The 24814-nt window shown below is 38.3% G+C and overlaps 2 protein-coding genes across 3 annotated transcripts; one reads left to right on the forward strand and one right to left on the reverse strand.

Moving 5' to 3' along the window:
* The first annotated feature begins 908 nt into the window (after positions 1–908).
* On the forward strand, positions 909–3202 carry LOC107809612 (protein NETWORKED 3C-like). Its single transcript, XM_016634271.2, has 3 exons — positions 909–1051; positions 1148–1279; positions 2379–3202. The coding sequence occupies exons 2-3, from the start codon at positions 1177–1179 to the stop codon at positions 3029–3031; spliced, it is 756 nt and encodes a 251-aa protein (XP_016489757.1). The 5' UTR covers positions 909–1051; positions 1148–1176; the 3' UTR covers positions 3032–3202.
* A 1977-nt stretch (positions 3203–5179) lies between these two features.
* On the reverse strand, positions 5180–24726 carry LOC107780020 (protease Do-like 2, chloroplastic). Of its 2 annotated transcripts, XM_075242608.1 has the most exons (21): positions 24424–24726; positions 23264–23437; positions 22327–22377; positions 21724–21797; positions 21491–21554; positions 21283–21327; positions 19946–20053; positions 19090–19167; positions 18082–18148; positions 17629–17687; positions 16992–17091; positions 15866–15945; positions 14097–14153; positions 7733–7836; positions 7148–7235; positions 6966–7051; positions 6824–6845; positions 6619–6690; positions 6262–6312; positions 6002–6062; positions 5180–5924 (listed from the first exon to the last, which is right to left on the reverse strand). In XM_075242608.1, exons 1-21 carry the CDS (start codon positions 24607–24609, stop codon positions 5677–5679), a joined length of 1875 nt encoding a protein of 624 aa, XP_075098709.1. In that variant the 5' UTR covers positions 24610–24726; the 3' UTR covers positions 5180–5676. The 2 variants fall into 2 exon arrangements, with proteins under 2 accessions (XP_075098709.1, XP_075098710.1); XM_075242609.1 differs by lacking the exons at positions 18082–18148; positions 19090–19167; positions 19946–20053 and having other exon boundaries at positions 16992–17083.
* Positions 24727–24814: the final 88 nt, after the last annotated feature.

Below are 24814 nucleotides of genomic sequence, written 5' to 3' on the forward strand. Positions count from 1 at the left end.
CTCGGCTCAGGCAAGCATAGATACCACAATAATAACAAGAAACAAGACGAGACAACACCGAAAAACCATGTAAAAGCAACATACACAACAAGATAGTAAGATGATCGGAAAAAAAAACCCACAGGTATTCAAATAAGCCTGCTACCAACCAAATGCTCATAAAAAATAAGATAAAAAATTAAATTAAATTAAATTATTTTAAATGAAGACCATCCTTTTTTGGACGAACCAAAAAAGAAAGGTTAACCTTACATAAACTAAAATGGGGAGTAAAAACTTTTAACTGAATTAGTCCCTATTCCCCTTTGGTCACACTGCAATAGCAGAGAGCTTATCATTTCCAACTAACTTTGCATCGTTTGGCTACCCATGTGTTATAGTAAGTTTGCATTCTATATTTAATGATAACATTGTTCTAAAATTAGTCTATATATAACAAATTTCCCTATATAAAGGGGTAAAAATCATATACCTCAATAAATTAAAAGTTAAATATATCGCTACTATCGCTAATTATATATAATAGATTTCATCAATTTCATGCTAGTGAAACATGTTACATAAAACTAAAGGAAAGATAAATATTTCTCAATAAGGCATGACGAATTTATCAACATACGCTACAGATTCATGGGCAGCAAAGCATTAATTTTGGAGTTCTTTTTTACCAAAAAAAAAAAAAAGAATTTATCAACATATATAGTCATTGAAGTTAGAGTTCATACTTCATATTGGATGATCTTTTTCTTTTTTCCGGATCATATAAGATAAACACATAATAATAATAATAGTAATTGGGGAGATCAATGCCCAATAGGAAAAATTAGAATACATTACCAGATTACAATATTGGACCGTTGCTTCACAAACGCTCCAGTATTACAAATGGCAATATAACGGGGGCCAACCACCCCGCTTTTCGGGATTAAAGTTTAAACTCCTACTGTAGTATAAAATCAGTACCGCGTAGCTTCTTTCGCTACACAAAACAAAGTGCAAAATATCACTAATTAGCAGCTTCCGTATTGTTGAACCTTCTTCTCCGTTTAAGGTGAGTTTCATTAATTAACCTGAGCATTCAAGTTTTGACTTGTATTTCTGAATCTGTTGCTGCTGCACTTTATATCCATATCTCTTTTTTGTTTAGTTATATTAAGTCAGATTGTTTAAAAGCAAATGGGAGTAGCAAGGGATAAGCTATCATCATACTGGTGGTGGTTTAACAGTGACAAAAATACCACCCAAAACCGGTCGTCGTGGCTTCAATCAACTCTAGCCGGTGAGAAACTATACTCCCATCTTCTTCCTCTTATCTGTCTACAGGCTAGAAATCAGTGTCAAATTTATAACTTTTGTTGTCTATCTTTTAATTGACATGTTTTGCATGCTTCTTTGATAAACTCGATGCTCGTTAAAAAGGTAGTGAAAACTGAATAGCCTAATGAAAAATTGAATCTTTTTTTGTTTTTATATTCAACTAAGAAGAGAAAAATATTGATTATGATCAATTATAGCGCCATCATTGTGGTCCAATTACTGGTGAGAAACTTTGCTATGTTAGTTGGTCAAACTTTTATTATCTTGCTTTAATCTGTGATTAAGAACTGGTTGCCTAATTATAAGGTGGACCTATTTGGAGTCCCTTTTGGCTAAAGAGCCAATACTTTAAGAATAGTTGATGCTTGTTAGTAATGTGACAAGAAGTCAACTAGTTTTACGCTCGTTGTCAGGCTGCCGCAACCCCCTCCTTTATCCGAGTTTAGGATTGGCAATATGAGCAAGCTCACACAAGCGGAGTTGTTGTTGCTGTTGTATTCATCAGCAACACTTAAGATTGCTCGTGCCTTAGTATTATGCCAAAACTTTCTTTCTTCCTTTTTTAAGTTGCAGTAATTCATTCGTTGAACCTTGGGGATCACCATTAGCATTGAGGTCAATCACCACACTACCTCTATCATACATACGACGACATTACACGAAGCGAGGGTGCATGGTCAACACACACCTAAAGCGCCTACGTTCCGCTTGCAGCCAATACAACCACAACCTAACTTGCACGAGATTAAACAACCGAAGCTACTGGTAGTCCCGAGGAGGAAAAGAAAAAAGGGCAAACCGGTTCACGAAGTATCCCGCATTCATGTAGGGTCCGGGGAAGGACCGCACCCCAAGGGGTGTTATGTAGGCAGTCTACCCTAATGCAAGCATTAGTGGCTGATTCTACGGCTCGAACATATGACCTACAGGTCACACGGAGACAACTTTACCGTTTCTCCGAGGCTCCCCTTCCGTTGAAGTAACAGAAATATTTTAAAATACCAAGGACTAGCAAAGTTTCTGTACTTGTTTCATGAAGCCTTAACTGTATATTGTTGCAGAACTAGATGAGAAGACAGAGGCAATTCTCATGATAATTGAGGAAGATGCAGATACCTTCGCCCAAAGAGCGGAGATATATTACAAGAAGCGACCACAGCTCATTAACATGATTGAGGAAATTTATCGTGCCCATCGGTTGTTAGCTGAGGGATATGATCAAATCAAGCATACAACTGAGCCGCACATTTTGGCATCGTGGAAGTCTCCATTTCCTTTCACAAAATATCCAGAGGAGAAATTGATCAACTCTATGGAGAAAGCCTATGACAGCTATTCAGAATCCTTTGACCCTGCGTCTGAGTCTTCTGATTTATCTGAGGTAGAGGATCCTGAAAACGACGAAGAAGAAATCCAAATCCAAGTAGAGAAGGCGATACTGGAAGGTGGCCTTAGCCTTAAAACTGATGTAGTACTGAATCTGAGGGAAGAAATTGAGATACTGAAGGAACAGAGTAGAGTTCAACAAGAGCTTCTAATGCAGAAAGATGAAGAGAAAAGAGAGGCAATCAGACAGCTTTGTATAGCTTTGGATTTGCTGAGGGAGGAAAACAATAGGCTGAGGATGAGTGTAGCTACGACTTCTCCGAAAAAGGAAAACTCCATTGAGCTCAAGGCTTCAAAGAAGGGGTTCTGGAAAAGGCTCTTTAGCTGATCTCCTAAATCAGAGTCTGCAATTGTTACTAAATGCAACTGATCAAGTACTAGTAATTTAGCTAGTATATGTAGAAAGAGATACTCAAAGATTATACTTCATTTGTGTAGTATTATACCTCAGAAATTATTCTTGATATTCTTTATAGTATAGCAAAATTGTCATGTATAATAGTGTATGTCAGTTTCATTTTAATATTCTTTTGTTGGGCATATCAGCTGTGTTCATAACCCCTCAAACAGAGAACGGAAAAGCATGAATTTTGTATACAAAGTGGAGAGTCATTGTTTTATTCCCTTCTTAATTGATGCAAGAATCGTAATACAGCCTAATTAACTTTTTAATGAAAATGTCATACACCTATGACCTAACAATGAAATCTAATGTTGCAGCAAGTGATTATGTACCCTGATGAAAGAGCAAAATACCATGAATAAAATCTTTAGTACATGATAGACAAAAGAGGTGTGAAATTTTATAATCCAATAAACTATACCAGAATGCAGCAGCCATTAGGAAATTTACACAGCAAAGACCAGAATTGCACTAAAAAATAATGGTAGAGGAACTGCAGAGTAAATTGGCAATGACCCAGAAGGCTGAAATGGCATGAGAGATTCAGGAGCAAGCATAGCATCTGGATTTGGTGGGCTGAGACTTGAAGGTATTGTGGGTAGTGAAGAATCACTAGGAGCAAGTTCTGAGCCACCGGGCGAAGGAAACAGAGGAGTTATATCTGGAGAAAGTGCAGGGAATGGAGGTGAAGATAATGGTGGATTTGGCAATAATGCAGGTGCAGCTGAAATAGTTGAAGCTGGCACCTTTCTTGGAGAAGTTCTATCCAAGGTAAGAGAAGAAGAAAAAGAATGGCAAACCAAGAAAATCATGAGTATAATCAAGAATGGCTTTTTGGAAGTGAAAGCCATTAATGATAGTGAAATGAATGGACACCCTTTTGCCTATTCTTGGCACAGAAATAGTAAAGGTATTATCTTTGGTGGAAAGAATGACAGAGTTGGTATTATGATTGAATTGAAGGATTATCAAGAAGAATGTATTTAGGGAATGGTCTAAGAAGACAGCTTGGAATGTATTGGCAATAGGACAAGATTGGTGAATGGTTATTGTTTGTGAAATCACATGAGGATGAATAGGAACTTATGTGTCCTTTTCCTCAGTGGCCTTTTGTTGCCATTCATAGTCTATGGAATTTTCTGTGTCTGACAAACCATTTTCAAATTGCGTCTGCCACCTCCACCCAACTTCACCATCTCCATCTATTTGGATGATTTTTGTTCCACCCTTGATAGTTGATTAGTTGAGACTCTACACTTTATAGGGTAAGAAAAAGTGGAATACCTACCTCAATATATTGGACTGTGTTGAGCAAATTGTCACATCCCCTGTGCTTCTGGTATCTCGAGACTCTTTATCTTCAAAAGAAATTGACGATGTAAAATGTGATTTAGTAACTTGAAAGATATGGTAAATAAGTAAGCACGTTTAGGAATTTGGAATTTCTTGACGTATCCATGTAAGTTATAAGCAAACACGTTTAGGAATTTGGAATTTTATGTGAGTTGGAGTATGTTCTACAATGTGCAGCCAAACATGAAAAGGTTGGTACCTACTCCAGAACAGTTCGATGACCTTTTGAGCTCATAGGAATGTGATGTGGCCCACATAGGGTTAAGAAAAACGATTTTTTTTTTTTTTTGGTTTTCAACCAGGTGTCCGGTACCCACCTTGAAACCCGACTAAATCCGAATTCGCATCGGAAAGTCCCACATTGGAGGGTAAAACGCTACCTAACTAAGGCAACTCCACACCCAAGATTCGAACCTGAGACCTCTGGTTAATGATGAAGGAGTACTTATCACTCCACCACAACCCTCGTTGGTAAGAAAAACGAATTAATACACCATCTGATCTTACTCTTCATTTTTATAAAATAAAAACTATAGAGACGTTATATTCAAAATGAAACTAGTTCTGCTGCCTAATAGAACTTATACAGAAGATCCGAAAATGATTTGGAACCACCTTTTAACATGCTTCAGACCAAAGATTACTGTTTTTTTTTTTTAAAGGAGAGGCCGGAGAGGAGGGAGGAGAAACTGAAAGAACAAAAAGAAAAAACAAAAGTACTAAATTAAATTGGAAGCTCCTTTATTAATTGTTACATATATTGAATTCTGTGAATGGTTAGAAAACCTCAAATCACATCTACTCTCAAAATTTCCTAAAAAGAGATGTTTACAGCCTATACCTGAAAAAATAAACCTCAGAAATGATGCATACTTTAATGTGCAGGGCCATGCACTTCCATTTCATTCAAAGGCAATGGCCACCAGCACCTTGATTTCAACTGGACAGTTCTTTTGCGTCTAACAATTGTATCATTTGCTACATAATTTGGTTATTCACTTTGCTGGCCAATCTTGTTACAAACCCAGGAGGCAGCCAAGTAAAGCACTCCTGTGTCTCTCTCAATGCAGATATTGCCTGGTCATCTGATTTCTTTCCCCTCAAGTAAACAATAGTGAGATCTTTCACTGTCAAAATAACCATCTTAGGCATGAAAACTTTAAAAGAATGGCTTGGCTTCAAGTGAGAATCAGGATCAAGCTTCATAGATTATGTGATCAAGCCCAAAGAAGACCTTCAGAGCCAAATTCCAAGTTAGAAACTGGACTATCACCAAAGTTCTGTTGATTGGTTGCTTCACTATGTTCTATGGAATCAACATATGCTCCCATAAGATCGGATGATCTTTCAGCTGGAATGCCATAGTCTTTGAGAATACTAGAAGAGGCGTCTAGGGCTGCCTCCCTTTCGAGAACGACCAAAAAATTGTCTTCAAATTCAAACACTAAATATTTGCCTTTGCAAGCTGCACGAGAAGACAAATTTGTAACTGCCCCAGTTCAAGAGAACGAGAACTTAAACTATATATACATTAACACTTACAATCCACTAGATGAGCCAAGTGGTGAATGTTTTTAATTCTGGTGCCATTCAACTTCAAGACCTGCCAATAAACTAAAAATTAAGACTTCATTGAAGAAGCATACAACAACAACGACTATGTCTCATTCCAAAGCTAGTTGGGGTCAGCATATGAATCCACTTCATTGAAGAAGCATACGTGACTAATTTGAAATTTGATGTTCACACCAATTACAATTCAACTGGTAGGATTGTAACATAAAAGTACATGAGTAACTTGCCTGATCATTGCTCATATCCTCATACCCGATATTTACTTCATTCGCCAAGACCTACAAGCAAAATAAACCATTGAAATATAGAATTATTTTACGTAACTCAGCATCATCTAGAGGTGACAAAATGGGTAAGCAAGTGATAAAGTAGACTCGAACACCAAGGGTGATAAAATGGCAGGCTAAAACCCATTTAACCTTAAATCATCACCCTTAGGTTATGTCCCCTGTTCCTGTTCCCCCACCATGGCCCAGGGATGGGTATGTCCTACTTTCATGTCCAGTAATGAACAAGAGAAAGGATATACTAGTCACTATATCCGCAGATCAATTTACAAAGGCCAAAACTTACTCCATACATACCTGGGATAGTACAACAATCTGCTGCCCTTCGAACTTTGCCAAAGAGTATCGAGCCTTGGTCAATAGTTTCAGCTAATAAAATTAAAAGAAAACAATCAAGACAACAAAGTATTTCTAATCATTGACTTATCAAAACAAAGAAACAAAAAAGAAAAATAAAATAGTTCTAATTATTGTGAGCAATCTTCGTTTTGTCAAGACTCACCCCAATGCTATCTTCTTCTTCCCTGCCAAATAAAATATGAGAGTTTTGTTATCAGAGAGAGAACTCTTATACTAATACGTACTTGAAAACTAGCAGTTTGGTAGCTCCATATAACAATACAAAGAATTCTAACAATTCTTACTCTATTAGTGGTTCGGATAGTGGTGTAAACACCAAGCCTGCAACTATTAGGTATGAAGGCTGACCACCTTCTATATGATAAGGAACCTTCAGATGAGAGCAAACATATCTAAATAAATTAAACTGAGATTCAAGTGATGGGTCACCAAAAAGACCGAGGGTCAGCTAACATTTCTTTTATACCAAATGCACGCGCGGCTTCAGAACTGCTTGAACCTTCATGAATTCTCCTGCTCTTATAATACCAAGCTCAACTGAATCACCACTGAATCTGAAAAGGAAACAACAGTTTTGTAAGATATACAGTAGCAAGTGCATACTTAATAAATCGACACGCAGGACCAACATTGATATAGAAGATTGGGAAATTCTGGAGTTTGATATCAAGGATTCAGTGAAATATTGGCATTAGGCTGATATCCATTTCAAGGTCATCAAGGAAATAGAAATGGATCCACCAGGAGAAAAAACAAAAAAGACTATTCAACCTTCACAGTATAAAAAATGATAAGCATTCCCTGCTAGCTTTGGCAGATTTAATTTAAGGGCAGAAACTTATGTGGAAAAGACAAAGGGGGAAGTGGTGTCCTGAAAATTGGTAATCATTACATGAACTAACCAGTCTCAGAGGTTGCCATTCAAACTGAACATTACGTGCATAATGTTTGTCAAACGTAATATGTAATAAATAAATAAAAAAGATGTTTGTCAAACATACTAATGTCTTTAAATGCAAATTTAACTTCTTTGCAAGTAACTGAACTTTACTTTTGACTAATGAGATAGCGAAAAGCTATACGTTCACTTGATCGAAACGGCACTGTTCCTTCAGACCCAACACGAACACCATCAAAGCTAACAATGACGTCGCCCTGAAAAATGTACCAAGTATCATTTGACTTAGTGACATTACCAAAATAACATGCCAGTGAAACAATTAAATCCATAAGAAATTTCCTAGTAACTTAACACCGTAAGAATGGAAAAAATCAAGAAAATCAAATAGACAGGTGACATGAATACAGATACCGACAGAATATCCATGTCACCGCACTCATTTCATACCTTAAAGCTTCGTGTCTTGAGATCACTTGAGTTCCAGCACCACATCGATGGTGCATGTTACTCAATGTTGTGAAAATAGCAATTAATGAAAAGAATGTACAAACTATGACTTGATTCCCTTGTCCATATTCAATCAATCAATTACACCTAAATCTCAAACCAATTCAGTTTGGCGATATGAATCTTCCATATTCATTATGCTCTATTAAGGAACACGTCCTTAGTGGATATTGGTTTCAGAAAAAGTTATCTGCTTTAAGGGAAGTAGGACGTCAAAACCACTATATTCAGGGGCGGAGCTAGCGCTTTGGTTACGGGTTCAGCCGAACCCAGTAGCTTTGGTCCAAACCCGGTATTTGTCTTAAGAAATCCATTGAATATGTACAAATTGTTAATTCAGAACCCACTAACTTAAAAGAACAAAAATCCCGAATCCATAAGCTTCAAATCCTGGCTCCGCCCCCAACTATATTAAGCAAACACACTTGTTCTAAGAAGAAGAAAAAAGGGCAGCCCGGTACACTAGGCATCCCGCTTTCACGCAGGGTTCGGGGAAGGGCCGCATCCCAAGGGATGTGGCTGTCTAATGCAAGCATTAGTGACTGCTTTCACGGCTCGAACCTGGCTTGAGGGGGAGTGTTAGTTTACAGCATGTATATAGTGTAGTATTGTCCCACATTGGTAGAGGAGTAGTATGTCCTTGTATAGTATAGCTATAAATAAGGACCTATTGTATTGAATTGTTCATCCAATATCAATAACATATTTTCTCCCGTGCCTTCTCACATGGTATCAGAACAATTATGAGAGACTTATCGATGTGCATAAATTCCAGCGATTCCGGGAAAGATAAATCAGTACTTTTTAAGGCTATTTTCTATCTGCTTCATCTCTGTCAGTGTTGTGCAAAATTCAACACTACCACAAGAGTCGTCACTGTCCGGCAACCAAACCCCAGTGAAAAGCTCCGGCAGCAGCCACCTCACGCGCCACCAGAAGCTCACGCGCGTGAGCTCACGCGCCGGCGCGTCCGACCACTTCCGGCCATTTTTTGAAAATCTTCCTTCAGAACAGTTGGGTCGCCTGGTAATTCCGATCCTACCCCTACTGTTTTCATTTCATTCCGAAAACTTTGAGTTTTTTCCGACAGCTACAGTAGATTCCGGCAGCTACAGTATTTCAGTATTCTGTTTCTGTGTTTCCGTACTCTATTTCAGTGGATTACAGTTGATTCTTTCTCTTATTTGGTAATAATTTGCAACAATGTCTTTGGGATTTGATACTTTTGGGTCTAGAAACATGAGTTCTGGAAGCTCTAGTGCTATTATTACCTCGGAACCTTTAATGGGAGGTTCAAACTACTTAGCTTGGACTTCATCTGTCGAGTTGTGGTTTAGAGGTCAAGGTGTTTAAAATCATCTAATCAAACAGTCTAGCGATGGAGATGAAAAGGCTATAGCACTCTGGGCAAAAATCAATGCTCAGTTATGTAGCATCTTGTGGCGATCTATTGATTCCAAGTTGATGCCCTTGTTTCGTCCATTCCAGACATGTTATTTGGTTTGGCCAAAGGCACGCACCTTATACACTAATCACATATCTCGCTTCTATGATGTGATATCGCGGATGACAAACTTAAAGAAGCAGAAATTAGATATGTCTACTTACTTGGGTCAAGTACAGGCAGTCATGGAGTAATTTGAGAAGTTGATGCCAGTTTCTGCTAGTGTGGAAAAAGAACAAGAGCAGCGACAGAAGATGTTTCTCGTTCTTACCCTCGCTGGACTTCCTAATGATCTTGATTCAGTACACGACTAGATTTTGGCTAGTCCGACTGTCCCGACAGTTGATGAATTATTCTCTCGATTACTCCGCCTTGCTGCAGCACCAAGTCCACCAGTGATCTCATCACAGATACTTGATTCCTCTGTTCTTGCATCCCAGACAATGTATGTTCGGGCATCTCAAACTATGGAGCATAGACGAGGAGGAGGTCGTTTTGGAAGATCTAGATCCAAGTGTTCTTATTGTCACAAACTTGGACACACTCGTGAAATGTGCTATTCCTTACATGGTCGTCCACCCAAAAATGCTTACATTGCTCAGACCGAGACTCCAGGTAACCATGGATTTTCTTTATCTAAAGAAGAATATAATGAGATCATTCAGTATCGAGCAAGTAAGCAGACATCTCTACAAGTAGCCTCAGTTGCTCAGATTGATACTTCTGTTACTGGTAATTCTTTTGCTTGTGTTTCCCAGTCTAGCACTCTTGGCCCATGGGTCATGGACTCAGGCGCTTCTGATTACATCTCTGGTAATATATCACTTTTGTCAAATATTGTATATTCACAATCTCTTCCCACTGTTACTTTAGCCAATGGATGTCAAACTAAAGCAAAAGGAGTTGGACAAGCTAATCCATTGTCTTCTATCAACCTAGATTCCGTTCTTTATGTCCATGGCTGTCCTTTTTAGTCTTGCATTTGTTAGTCGTTTGACTCGTGCCCTCCATTGTGGTATATATTTTATTGACGATTCTTTTATTATGCAGGACCGCGGTACGGGACAGACAATTGGTACAGGACGTGAATCAGAAGGCCTTTACTACCTTAACTCACTCAGTCCTTCCACAACATGTCTAGTTATGGATCCTTCAGATCTAATCCACAAACGTTTAGGACATCCGAGTTTATCCAAACTTCAGAAGATGGTGCCTAGTTTATCTAGTTTGTCTACATTAGATTATGAGTCGTGTCAACTTGGAAAACATACTCGAGCCTCTTTTTCGCGTAGTGTTGAGAGTCATGCAGAGTCTGTCTTCTCCTTAGTTCATTCTGATATATGGGGTCCTAGTAGAGTCAGTTCATCCTTGGGATTTCGTTATTTTGTTAGTTTCATTGATGATTATTCAAGATGTACTTGGCTTTTCTTAATGAAAAATCGTTCTGAGTTATTTTCTATATTCCAGAGTTTCTGTGCTGAAATCAAAAAACAATTTGGTGTTTCTATTCGCATTTTTCGCAGTGATAATGCCTTAGAATATTTATCTTCTCAATTTCAGCAGTTTATAACTTCTCAAGGAATTATTCATCAGACATCTTGTCCTTATACCCCTCAGCAAAATGGGGTTGCTGAGAGAAAGAATAGGCATCTTATTGAGACTGCTCGCACACTTCTAATTGAATCTAGTGTTCCGTTGCGTTTTTGGGGCGATGCAGTTCTCACAGCTTGTTATTTGATTAATCGGATGCCTTCATCTCCCATCAAGAATTAGATTCCGCATTCAGTATTGTTTCCCCAGTCACCCTTATACTCTCTTCCACCTCGTGTTTTTGGGAGCACGTGTTTTGTTCATAACTTAGCCCCTGGGAAAGATAAGTTAGCTCCTCGTGCTCTCAAGTGTGTCTTCCTTGGTTATTCTCGTGTTCAGAAGGGATATCGTTGTTATTCTCCAGATCTTCGTAGGTACCTTATGTCAGCTGACGTCACATTTTTTGAGTCTAAACCTTTCTTTACTTCTGCTAACCACCATGATATATCTGAGGTCTTAACTATACCGACCTTTGAGGTGTTTACTATAGCTCCTCTTCCACCTTCGACCGCAGAGGTTTCATCCATACCAACCGTTGAGGAGTCTAGTGTTGTTCCCCCTAGTTCCCTAGTCACAGGAACACCACTCTTGACTTATCATCGTCGTTTGCGTCCTCCATTAGGCCCAACTGGTTCTCGTCCTGCACCTGACCCTGCTCATGCTGCGGACCCTGCTCCTAGTACACCGATTGCACTTCGGAAAGGTATACGGACCACACTTAACCCTAATCCTCATTATGTCGGTTTGAGCTATCATCGTCTGTCATCTCCCCATTATGCTTTTATATCTTCTTTGTCCTCAGTTTCCATCCCTAAGTCTACAGGTGAAGCGTTGTCTCATCCAGAATGGCGACAGGCTATGAGTGACGAGATGTCTGCTTTACATACAAGTGGTACTTGGGAGCTTGTTCCTCTTCCCTCAGGTAAATCTACTGTTGGTTGTCGTTGAGTTTATGCAGTCAAAGTTGGTCCCGATGGACAGATTGATCGACTTGAGGCCAGTCTTGTTGCCAAAGGATATACTCAGATATTTGGGCTCGATTACAGTGATACCTTCTCTCCCGTGGCTAAAGTGGCTTCAGTCCGCCTTTTTCTATCCATGGATGCGGTTCGTCATTGGCCCCTCTATCAGCTGGACATTAAAAATGCATTTCTTCACGGTGATCTTAAGGATGAGGTTTATATGGAGCAACCACCTGGTTTTGTTGCTCAGGGGGAGTCTCGTGGCCTTGTATGTCGCTTGCGTCGGTCACTTTATGGTCTAAAGCAGTCTCCTCGAGCCTGGTTTGGTAAGTTCAGCACGGTTATCCAGGAGTTTGGCATGACTCGTAGTGAAGCTGATCACTCTTTGTTTTATCGGCACTCTGCTTCAAGTCTCTGTATTTATCTGGTAGTCTATGTTGATGATATTGTTATTACTGGCAATGATCAGGATGGTATTACCAATCTGAAGCAGCATCTCTTCCAGCACTTCCAAACTAAGGATCTAGGCAGATTGAAGTACTTTCTAGGTATTGAGGTTGCCCAGTCTAGCTCAGGTATTGTTATTTCTCAAAGAAAATATGCTTTAGACATTCTTGAGGAGACGGGGATGATAGGTTGCAGACCTGTTGACACTCCGATGGATCCGAATTCTAAACTTATGTCAGGACAGGGGGATCCGCTTAGCGATCCTGCAAGCTATAGGGGACTGGTTGGAAAATTAAATTATCTCACAGTGACTAGACCCGACATTTCTTTTCCTGCGAGTGTTGTAAGTCAGTTTATGAATTCTCCATGTGATAATCATTGGGATACAGTTGTCCGCATTATTCGATATATAAAATCGGCTCCAGGTAAAGGGTTACTCTTTGAGGATCGAGGTCATGAGTAGATCATTGGATACTCAAATGCTGATTGGGCAGGATCACCTTCTGATAGACGTTCTACGTTTGGATATTGGGTTTTAGTAGGAGGAAATTTGGTGTCCTGGAAGAGCAAGAAACAGAATGTAGATGCTCGGTCTAGTGCAGAAGCAGAATATCGAGCAATGGCTATGGCAACATGTGAGCTAGACTGGACCAAACAATTGCTCAAGGAGTTGAAATTTGGTGAAATCAGTCGGATGGAACTTGTGTACGATAATCAAGTTGCCCTTCATATTGCATCAAATCTGGTGTTCCATGAGAGAACTAAACACATTGAAATTGATTGTCACTTCGTCAGAGAAAAGATACTTTCAGGAGAGATTGCTACAAAGTTTGTGAGGTCGAATGATCAACTTGCAGTTATTTTCACCAAGTCTCTCACTGGTCCTCGTATTGGTTATATATGTAACAAGCTCGGTACATATGATTTGTATGCACCGGCTTGAGGGGGAGTGTTAGTTTACATCATGTATATAGTGTAGTATTGTCCCACATTGGTAGAGGAGTAGTATGTCCTTGTATAGTATAGCTATAAATAAGGACCTCTTGTATTGAATTGTTCATCCAATATCAATAACATATTTTCTCCCGTGCCTTCTCACAGGTCACACGGAGACAACTTTAACGTTGCTCCAAGGCTCCCTTTCACACTTTTTCTAAGAAGAACAGAATAGAATGACTAAATCAAGTTAATTGACAAAAATGGACGGAAAACAAGTGAAGCACACTCTGTTGGATACAATAGATGCCTGAAAGCCATGCCTTCCAGGGAGCTTCTCATTAAAATAAAAAGACCTTTTATTTTAGCTCCTCAGCAAATCCTGTTTGTCACTACCCAGTCAAATCAAATCTTTTCTTATGGTCCTACCATTTACAGGTTGCAGTTTAAGGGTTAAACGTTTCAAAATCTTTGATAATTGAAACAAAATGCCATTAAGCTGAGGCTCTCTGGACTAGATTAACTGTCATTATAAGAACGGAGTTACCAAGTGCTTTCAATGGTGCAAAAAAATCCATGTGTAACAGTAAAATGATAAATAGCCTACTGAAATAAAGAATAAAAATACCTCTTTCAAGACATTACTGACATCCGAAGTGGGCTCAACTTTCCGAACAAGTACACCCTATGAAACAATAAACCTTGTATTAAGAGAGGATGTCGAGAAGCATTATACAAGTATGTACATTTTCCGCTCAAACTACTGAGTAACCACTGCACATCTCTGTCTCAAAACACATTACTGCCAAGGTGGATTCAGTTGAATGAAAACAGAATGTGTTTGCTTTCATGTAGGATTTTTTTTTTTTTCAAGAGGCATAAAGTAGTATAAGAAACGCTAAACTGATAGATGCACTTGGTTGGCCGGTGGTATAACTTAATTCCATGACATCTGATTTAGAGGAGTTGACAACATTAGAGACCAGAACGCTGAAGATATTGTAAATGCTGCTTCATTCAGGATGACGTCCTCTTGAAATAAGTTAACTATTAAAAAGTTCACCAACGGTGACTCATTATCAAGAAGAGTTAGCTTTACTCAGCTCAATCCATGCCCATAAATTCAATTTTTCACACGCTTAAGCCTAAGGATGCCTTCAACATTTTCTTTATATTGCTTTTTCTAATGTGTTTCTGTGTATTCTAATTTCTAACTGATAAATGTATTATGCATAACTAAATTGAAGTTATTTTAGTCAATGCCCACTTTTCCCATGTATATATGACCAAATGCAAAGATTCAGTTCTGACATTTGCTGAACTCTAGCCACAGCACCTCAGCACCACCATCATCCACTCTTTCACAAAAGTACTTGTAGCTGCTGTCCCGTTCTTTCTAGCATTAATAGAGTGGTCAAGGGCTTCTACCGAAAACAAGAACATAAAGACACAAAACAAGAGCTAAATGAAAAGGAAAAGGGCTTCATCTGGTTCATAAAGAGAAACTCTCTCTCAATCTCCCCCTCCCCCCCAAACCAACCCCCCGCCCCAAAAAGAAGCAAAAGAAGCTCAATCTTTCCCTCCTCCATCTCCTAGTCGAGTTTGCTATCCATTATTCGTTCTTCGTCATCATTCACCATAACTTCACCAAGCTCTGCCTCTTACCCGATTCAGAAGGTCCAATCTTAATCTTCATATAACCCTCTGATTTTACTTGGTTCATCACTGTTCAGTAAGATTCACTGGAACCAACATAATCTAGGCCTCGTGAGGAAAATGCAGTTTAAGAAAGAATGGAAAATGAATCCCAGTCAGCAAGATGTTTAGAAGGGTGATTAGTTAAATTGTCAAATGCAAAGCCTTTTGCTCCATATTAGATTGTATAGCTTAAGATGTTGAACTTAAAATGCCAATTTCCGCCCAAGCTCTCCTTTATGGATGTCAAAGACCGGTTTACACCTCATTGAATGAATTTTTTGAATTTGTTTCTTCTGAGGTTCAATTGAGACCAAACTCAGAATTGAGTGGGCTTTCGCCTAATTTCAAAGTATTGCAATTTGTTTCCAGCCAAATATTCATTAGCTTTTAAGCTCGTGAATTAGGATTCCAGTCTGCAAAGGCTTCATGAATTAGGAGTCCAGCTGTTCAGTGTGGGCTGGGATCAGCTGAGAGTACATTTCTCAATGGGATAATATGCCAACCCATATGAAGTATCTTAGGATAAGCAGTACCACTATTTCTGTCATCAGCTGCCAAATTTTTTATTGATAAATGAATTCACCAATTACACATACAAAAAGGAAAAACGGAAGGGGGGGGGGGGGAGGACAGAGAAAAGGCGATCATTCTGAAGAGCAGACACAAGGACTTTCATTCTGTATAGATAAATAAACAGACCTCGTTAGATGGCACTTTTAAGCAGGCACGTAGTGCCGGATTCTCCAATTTTTGCAACAAGACCCCAAGGCAAGGAAAACCTGAAAATATGATACAGTGAGAAGTAGTATATCATATCCCAGAGTTTTGGTCCCAGTGGACCCATTTAAAGAGCAAACCAAGAAGTTACGAGTTAAAACTTCAGTCTATGATTTCACATGTACAGAAAAACAGCATGTAGTGGTGGAACCATACAAGTTTGAAATGATAAGTTAATACTGATGGCTTTCTTATTTCAGGGGGCCCCCGCCACAGCATAAATTAATGTTGTGATTAAGGATTAAAGGGAAGCAAATAACATAAACAAGATTCGTGTTCACCAACAAAAATTCCTGCTTGGACCCTGTGCTGCTCCTTATTTCTCAGAGTTAAACCTCAATCCATGACCCTTTTTCACATTAATAATGCCAATCTTTTAGTTCTTTCAGTGACACCTCATCTTCTCTTCCTTTCTCCTTTTACAGAACCAAGAGGCATCTCTGTTTCTTTCACATATGCCTTCATGTCACAGGCTGAAATGCCTGAAGGAGTTTCCATTCATCCAGCTGCCTTCTCATTAGCAAAACCAACCACTCTCTGGGAGTTAAATGTTTCTCTTGCTTTCTCTCCCATCAAGTATCATCATCACACAATTACAGCTAGACATCACGACAAGCAACAAATATATTTGCTTGGCAAATAAGAAAGGAGCAGATGCAGTCATCAGTTGGTTAGGTTCAAATAAGCTTATATTCAAAGTTTAGAACTGGGTTTTTTTCTATAACATGCAACTCAAAAGTACACTTCTTTTAGTTCACATTTGCATATTAATTGATTTTTCCAGCAACACAATCCAACTTAAGAACTCCGCGCTTGATGCATATTAAAAAATAGACACAGAATTCAGACCAAAGTCCAAACAAATTGAAATGAAGCCAATTCCAGATATTAGTAAGTTGTCATAATCTAATTCAAAAAAATAAATATTCTCGGTTAAACTGTGTAATTGAAAACAAAGACTGTTTGCAAAGCCCTAGCCATTTAGGTGATTCCTCAGCATAGAATGGCCTGAATGAGCAGATAATTTCACAAAAGGAGACAGACTCACCACAATACTTCCCATTCCTCTCATAGTCTTCCAGAAAATGAGACACAACTGTAGTGGGGATTACATAACCAATATTTTCAGCATCATCTGATCTGTAAACCTAAAGGAGTTGTTGTGTAAGCATTATCAATATGAAAACAACACATGAAGTTAAAAAAAATAAAAATAAAATAAGGCATGAGATTCCTGAAGAGGATCATAACTTTGTCAAACATAGTGGAGGAACAGTATGCACTAGAAAACATTTTGCACCCTGAGGAGTGACTGACCTCATTCACTAAATAGATCAAGCAAAATAAAAATAAGTGACAAATGCAAAAAGTAATTTGGAGAACTGTTGATGCAGCACATGGCCATAAGAGATACTACCACCCCTAGTCGATACTGTTATGGTTTGCCTTGGGCCGAGCTCTTAAGCTAGCCTCAGGATGCCTTTGAAAACAGAAGAAAATAACAGCAGCGGTAATATAAACCACTACAATTATGTGATTAAGTAACCATTTCAAACTTGAAAGTTGCATCCTGTCGTTACAAAACCCCTAAAAGAGAGGACTCTGTGTAAACTAAAGTGGCAAGCCAAAAGAAGCAAGAGTCTGGTCACATAAATAACCATTATCCAAATCTGAAAAGCAACTACCTGAAATGCCACTCCAATGCAATCTCCATCATCATTGAATGCAGGACCGCCACTATTACCTAAAATCCTTGCCATTAGTAGCAGCAACTACAGTAAACAACAACAACAACAACAACCCAGTATAATCCCACTAGTGGGGTCTGGGGAGGGTAGTGTGTACGCAGACCTTACCCCTACCCTGGGGTAGAGAGGTTGTTTCCGATAGACCCTCGGCTCCTTCCCTCCAAGAACTCCCCACCTTGCTCTTGGGGTGACTCGAACTCACAACCTCTTGGTTGGAAGTGGAAGGTGCTTACCACTAGAGCAACCCACTCTTGTCAGCAACTACAGTAAAGAACGAGAAAAAAAATACAACTATTGATCCAATGGATAAGTTCTAAAACAAATAAGATAAGAGTAAATTTCCGTGGGCTTGTTATATGAAGAAGCGGTCTTATTTCAACGTCCATTTACCAGGATTTATTGCTGCATCTATTTGAATGCCCAGCAGCTCAGATGATCCATGAGCATATGATGTAACCTATTGATGAAGACAAATTTGTGAGTTAGCACTTGTAATTATATCTAGGAGAACAAAAATCAGGTTGTGTCTATCACTAGTAGCAAAGGGAAGATTACCTCATTTATAATAATAATCAACTCTTTTGCAACCTATAGAACTGACTGAAATTTAAGGGAACAACTATATGCTTGAATACTCATAACTATAACCGCAACCTTTAAAAGTGGGAACAATGAGGGTGTAAAAGGGTCAAAAAACAAAATGAAGGAAAACAATAATAATAATAATAATAACAAAGAACAATGATCTCTATAAAAGTACCTCGCATTTCTTTAAGGTGAATCAACAACACAACAACAACATACCCAGTGTATTCCCACGGTATATTTCTTTAAGGTGAATCCACTTGCTTAATTGCAGGTTACTGATGGGGATTTTAATTTAGGATCATGAAACCAGATTAATAGTTGATAAACCCCCTTTAAGCACAGGTTCCTTCTGTATACTTCTTGTATACGGGGATTTCCCCAACATTAAAAAAACTTACCTTATCTGGGAAAAAAAGGCACAGGTCCTGTTTTTGGAAAGAAAATCTAAGTACAAAATTAGAAGTTATACTAATATTACTGTTATAGCTGTACACAGTGAATTGGCAACGGTTGTGACTCTAGTGCATTATCTACACCAGTTTCTTTTCCTAACATTATCAATTTATCAATCTAAATTCTAGCAATCCTTACCCTTTAAGATTGAATAGATCATGACATGATGAGAACAATACCAGTCATCAGTAAAAGAGCACAACAGACTATAATGTACGCACGAAAAGACAAATGACCCACATTTGTCAAAGAGTAACGATCTAAATTCTTAAAGTAAGTAAAAGCATCTAGAGGTCAGTCACCGTCAGCTAAGGAACTAATACTACCTTAACTGAAAGGTGAACAACAGAAACAAACCTCAATTCTTGAAACTACCCCCTTAGTCACAGATATTGTATCTCCTCCAAGTGGATAGCCAACCACAGTTACAGCATCCTGCAAAAGAAAAAGGACCAGCTTAATATGTAAGCTGTATGCATTGCATCAGATTCGGCAAGAGATATGGGCTTTTGAATATGTCAAGATTTTTTATAATCTACGGAAATAGAAAGTAATCCAGCAACACAAATTGAGTAGTAACAGAGGTTCAAATATCAAATGACAAGCAAAAAGGCAGCAAGATTATGTTATAGTGGTTATGAGTCCAGAATTGACTTTTTATAGGAAATATTTTCCCTGGGAATAAATATAATATTCTTTCTTTTAAGGTATAATTCTACCCAAGAAATAACTAAGCATTTACTTATCTATCAACTATTGAAGCTTACTACCAAATGTGAAGCTGCCTCACAAATATATAATTCACATAATCATACATATCAGAGACAAATCTCGACTCAAGGATAGGACATCTACAAACTTAATTCATCCAAGAACAAGTGTGATTGACTAATATAACAAGCAGACATCAATGTAGATAGGTGCCAACTTTCTTCAGTATGAACACTTGTGCAAGGTGGCATATCGCCATATCCCATTTTCTTTGACACATTTAGACCAACCATAAAAATGAGAAAGCACATCTTCAGAGAAAACATTTACATAAATTTTTTATAAAGTAAAATAAGGAAAAAATATACATTAAAAAAAAATAATAATAATAATATAGATAGGTGCCAACTTTCTTCAGTATATATATATATAGATAGAGAGAGAGAGAGACATACACACGTAGAACAGCTTTTCTAAAATGAAATTGATAAATGAGAAGTACCTGCAGACGAGGCAACCGTCCAAAACGAAGGGGCTCAGCTCCCTCCCAAAAGTCCTTGCTTTCCACAGATAGCAAAGCTATGTCACACTCTACCCCTCTGGCTAGAACCTACATGTCATACATGATGAGAATTAAGCACCACATAATTAGGTTTGGCGGGTTTCGGGGGGATGGTGAGAAAGGGAAACAAGCTGAATCAAACTCAACATTGGATCATATGAAAGAAAACATCTACTTCTCAAAGGAGACCAGCATATCCCATATACTAGCTCGGGACTAAACAAATACGAGAGGCACATTAGCCCCTGATAAAGTCACCTAATAATAAACAAGGAAAGAGCCTGGAATACTTGCGTATGCGTACTGCCTCAGATATAAAAGTCTGGGTGCATGGTTGTCTTATTACAGGTAAAGCAAGGAGGAAAAGAGGGAGAGCTGGAGAGACAGCAGTACTATCTAGCTGTAATTCAGTTTCTTATTAGTATAAGCGAGAGCTGCAGAAATACCAGACCTACTTTAACGCACATCGTATAATGCTTTACTCCAAGACTATAATACTTCCCAATAATTTTGATCTAATATATCATATGTCACTTAGCTTCAGATATTTCAACATTCAAAATAAATCTTGTCAAAGTATAATCACCAAAATCCCTTTCATTCCAATAGTATTACTCCCTCCATTTCATTTTATGGGAACTTGTTCGACTGGACATAGAATTTAAGAATAAAAGAACAAACTTTCGGAACTCGTGGTCTTAAACATGTAATGACAGTTGAGAGGTTATAAAACCATGTCATTAAGGTAAAATGGAAAGTTTAAAGTTAATTTTTTTCAAAATATAGAAAGGGATCATCCTTTTGAGAACCGACTAAAACGGAAATAGTGTCACACAAATTGTAACAGAGGGAGTACCTTTTAGGAGACATCATCTAATGATTGGTCTCAAACTGTTTTCTGTTTCCATACAAGAGCCCGAGATAACTCCGTTATTCGTCTTACAAGAGTAAAACAATAAAGCATATTTTGTGTAGGTATTTAAAACTTATCATGAAAAGCATACCTTAGACAAGAGTGGGTTGCTCTAGTGGTGAGCACCCTCCACTTCCAACTAAGAGGTTGTGAGTTCGAGTCACCCCAAGAGCAAGGTGGGGAGTTCTTGGAGGGAGGGAGCTGAGGGTCTATCGGAAACAGCCTCTCTACCCCAGGGTAGGGGTAAGGTCTGCGTACACACCTTGTGTGACAGACTGGGTTGTTGTTGGGATTATACCCTCCCCAGACCCCACTAGTGGGATTATACTGGGTTGTTGTTGTTGTTTGTTGTTGAAAAGCATACCTTAGCAACATATTTTGTGTCATCTCCCCTTTTCTTCACTTTGACCTGCCACCAAAAATATTAATTTTGAATATGCTAAAAGCCGCATTTGACAGGCAGATGGAGTAGAACAATGTAATTGACTCATTGGGTGATAGAAGACCACCTAAATAGCAGGGATTCAACGATAGTGAATACTGATTACAACATTAGCACTGAAAGTAGGTACCTGCGTATCATGTTCAACGCAATGCGCATTGGTTAAGAGCTTTCCATCACCAATCATGAAAGCACTGAACAAATCAAACTAAAGTCAGACTTCTAGGCTATCCCCCCATACAAAGATCAGCCTACCAGATATAGTAGACAATATATCAGAGAATAACGCATCGCAGAACTACTGTTCATAGGAAATTTGCCATTTTCCACAATTTACTAAAAGAGAAAGGAGAAAAAGCATGCCTTCCAGTACTTGTATATTGTCTTTGTTTCTGCCAAGGAAGGGAATAATCTGGAGCAGTATGTGTACAGTAAACCTTGACACCAACAAAACGGAAATGGGAATGTGAGTAAATATTATTAAATTGTCATGCAATCCATATAAAAGTCATTCATAAGTGCAGTTGCAGATATGTTGAAAGCAATCACATTGTTGATGAACCTATTAAGGCTACAGAAGAAACTGAGTGAGATAGAATATCTATCGAGGTGTACACCATCCTAATTGCTGCATAAGTATTTGAAGTATATTTTTTATTAACTTCGAACTGGAGGAACCAAACCATTAGAGAATAATTTCGTGTCGGATAACGACAACAATACACTTTATAAATGCCCAGTGGCACAATTGTTAATTTAGAACTTTAGAGATACACGAGGTTATTTCACAAATTTCCCTTAGCAAGCTACGGATAAGATGAGTACTGAACTTGAGTTTTCCAGGAATCCCCTTTTACTAATTTCATGATTCAAATGATCTACACCTTCACCTTGAGATTTGAAGATGAGGCATCCAAACAAATTGGCATAATTAGAACATTGCCATATATATTAACATATATTCACCTTCACAACAGCATTAAGAAAAGCTGCATCTTGGAAGCTACTGGTTTCTACCTGGAAAAGAAAAACAACTTAGGTGCAGTGGTGTAGAACAATTGAAACAACATCTTTTGGAACATAATAAACATAAAGAACTTGACCTATGTTGCTCGGACTCTCCGAAAATATCGCCCGGTGCGTGTCGGATCCTCCAAAAGTAGTGCATATTTGGAGGATCCGACATGAGTGCGGCAGCATTTGGAGAGTCACTTGACAGCACCAAAGTCGTATAATTCTTGAGTACAAGTAGGTAGGATAAAATAGATAGGGGAATGGCGGGATAAAAAGTATATTTGGGAAGAACATAGAAGTATCAGAGTTCAGTTACATCCTCTCCAAGATAACATCCCCATATATTAGAAAAGAAAGAATCTCAAGAACATTGTTGCTGTCCTGAAGTGCAGCAAAAATAAAGAATAGAAAGCCAAAAGCAATAAGTTGCAAACATGACAATGGGTGGAGTGTTTTGGCAGCAGGACATCGTCTTCAACTTGGAAATACACACACACGCACACATACATATATGAAACTGAAAACTTTTGCAGAAATATATTTATATGAAGGCGCATATTACAACTAAAGAGCAGATGGTACAGGGGAACTTTTAAAGTCATAGGTTCACCTCGGCATGGCACCCATTTATGCAAATGTGCATAACAGCATCATGTGATAAAAACTATAAAAGGGTAAAAGAGAATGTGAAAAAGTGCAAGGCCTTTCATGTTATTACCCAACCACCACCACCCCCAAAAACCCCAACCCCACAGACACACAGAGTTGCACGACTAACACCCAGAGTTGCATGACTAACACCCATTTTCCCTTGTTCTGCATATTTCTCAAGAGCAAGAAAGAAGCCAATCGCCTAGACAAAATGGAGAGAAGAAGTTGACTTTCTTGCCTGCTGCTCCTTCGAGTCTAACAGAACTCCCTTCCCTTTTCTCTGCAGACCAAATGATTTAATTGATGTCGGTTGAGATCGTCCTGCTTCATTGGTACTGCTCCTGTCATCTGCATTTGCAAAAGCCCCTTCATTTTTGGATCTCCGTGGAAACTTCTGTTTACCAGCTTCTTTCTGAATTCATGGCTTTGCTTGTTTAGTAGAAGTTTTACTCGTAAACAGCAAGGAAATACTTTTTCCCTAAATTGGAACAGAGTAATATGACTAGCTCCGATGAGCAGAACCATGAGAACAGCTAGCACAGATCATAGTGATTCAAATTGAGTCAAACAACAAGTAAAAATAATTTTCAAATAAGGACAAAAAAAAGAGAAAAACTAAAAGTAGTTTCTTTGTAAGAGATTATATTTTAAGCTTGCAGTGCATGTCTCCTTCACAAAATACTTCTTTGAATCTTTCTCATCAAGTAAAAAAACCAGTAAACATTAAAAATCAGGATTCAACTTACCTTAACTCCATTTTCAGTTGCATTCCTTATTGCTCTTTGATAATATAAAGCATGCAAGAGATTAAAAGTGTTATCTTTATCTTTTTCCTTTCCAGTATGTACCGCCAACAAAAAGCCATATCAATACAAGCGTGACTAAGCATAATACATTTTCGACACTGCAAAATTCATGTAACCTTCTCATACACCTAAATTCTGGACTTCTCTCAATTCCTCATTTTTTATCTAATTTCGGGAAGTATCATAAAGAACGGAAAAATATTAAAGTCCCACTCTTTCGCAATGTTATATATATGTGTGAGCGTGTGCGTCTGTGAGTGAGAGCATATTATCTCACAGCACCAACTACGAATGTTTTCTTATTAGTTGGACTACAGCGTATTGACCAAAATGAAACACAGAAGAATTTATAAATCAACCAATAAATGAGAACTCAATTATAATATATACACCAAAAGCGGGTCCAAAAGCTCAATAATATCACAATTCACGATCCATTCAGCTCTATGCAGGGAAATTTTATTAAAATACTAAATAATTTATCTTTTAAGACAATACAATGCACAGTATAATAAAGATAAAGTAAAACAGAACCTAATCCAATGGTGATTGAGTATTAAAAAAAATAGCAGAGACGATGATGTTAATTTACCTCGGATGATTTCTTGAGAACATTTTTGTTATGGTTTTGATTTTGAGTGGAAGCTTTAGGAAGGAAGAAAGAAGAAGGTCTAAGGGAAGTTGAAAAGAGCCGGTCAGATGAGAGAGAGCATCGTGAAGTGCCGCCGCCGGTGGAGGTGAGCACCGTGAACCAGCTGTTTGCGGTTGCCACTGCCATATTTTTTGGTTAATTAATGCAGCAAATGAAACTAAAAGTAGCTAACTGAAGAGAGGACACTCGGACTTTTTTCCTTATCCTGGCCAGGCCTTAGGCCTAGGGTAATCGCATTCAAATTATGCGACGTATAATCCTTATAAATATATAGCATTCATATTATGTGACTTATAAATTGCATACTTATTTCTAGGTTAACAAATACAAT

The sequence above is a fragment of the Nicotiana tabacum genome, chromosome 22, assembly GCF_000715075.1.
Source record: "Nicotiana tabacum cultivar K326 chromosome 22, ASM71507v2, whole genome shotgun sequence".
Classification (NCBI taxonomy): domain Eukaryota; kingdom Viridiplantae; phylum Streptophyta; class Magnoliopsida; order Solanales; family Solanaceae; genus Nicotiana; species Nicotiana tabacum.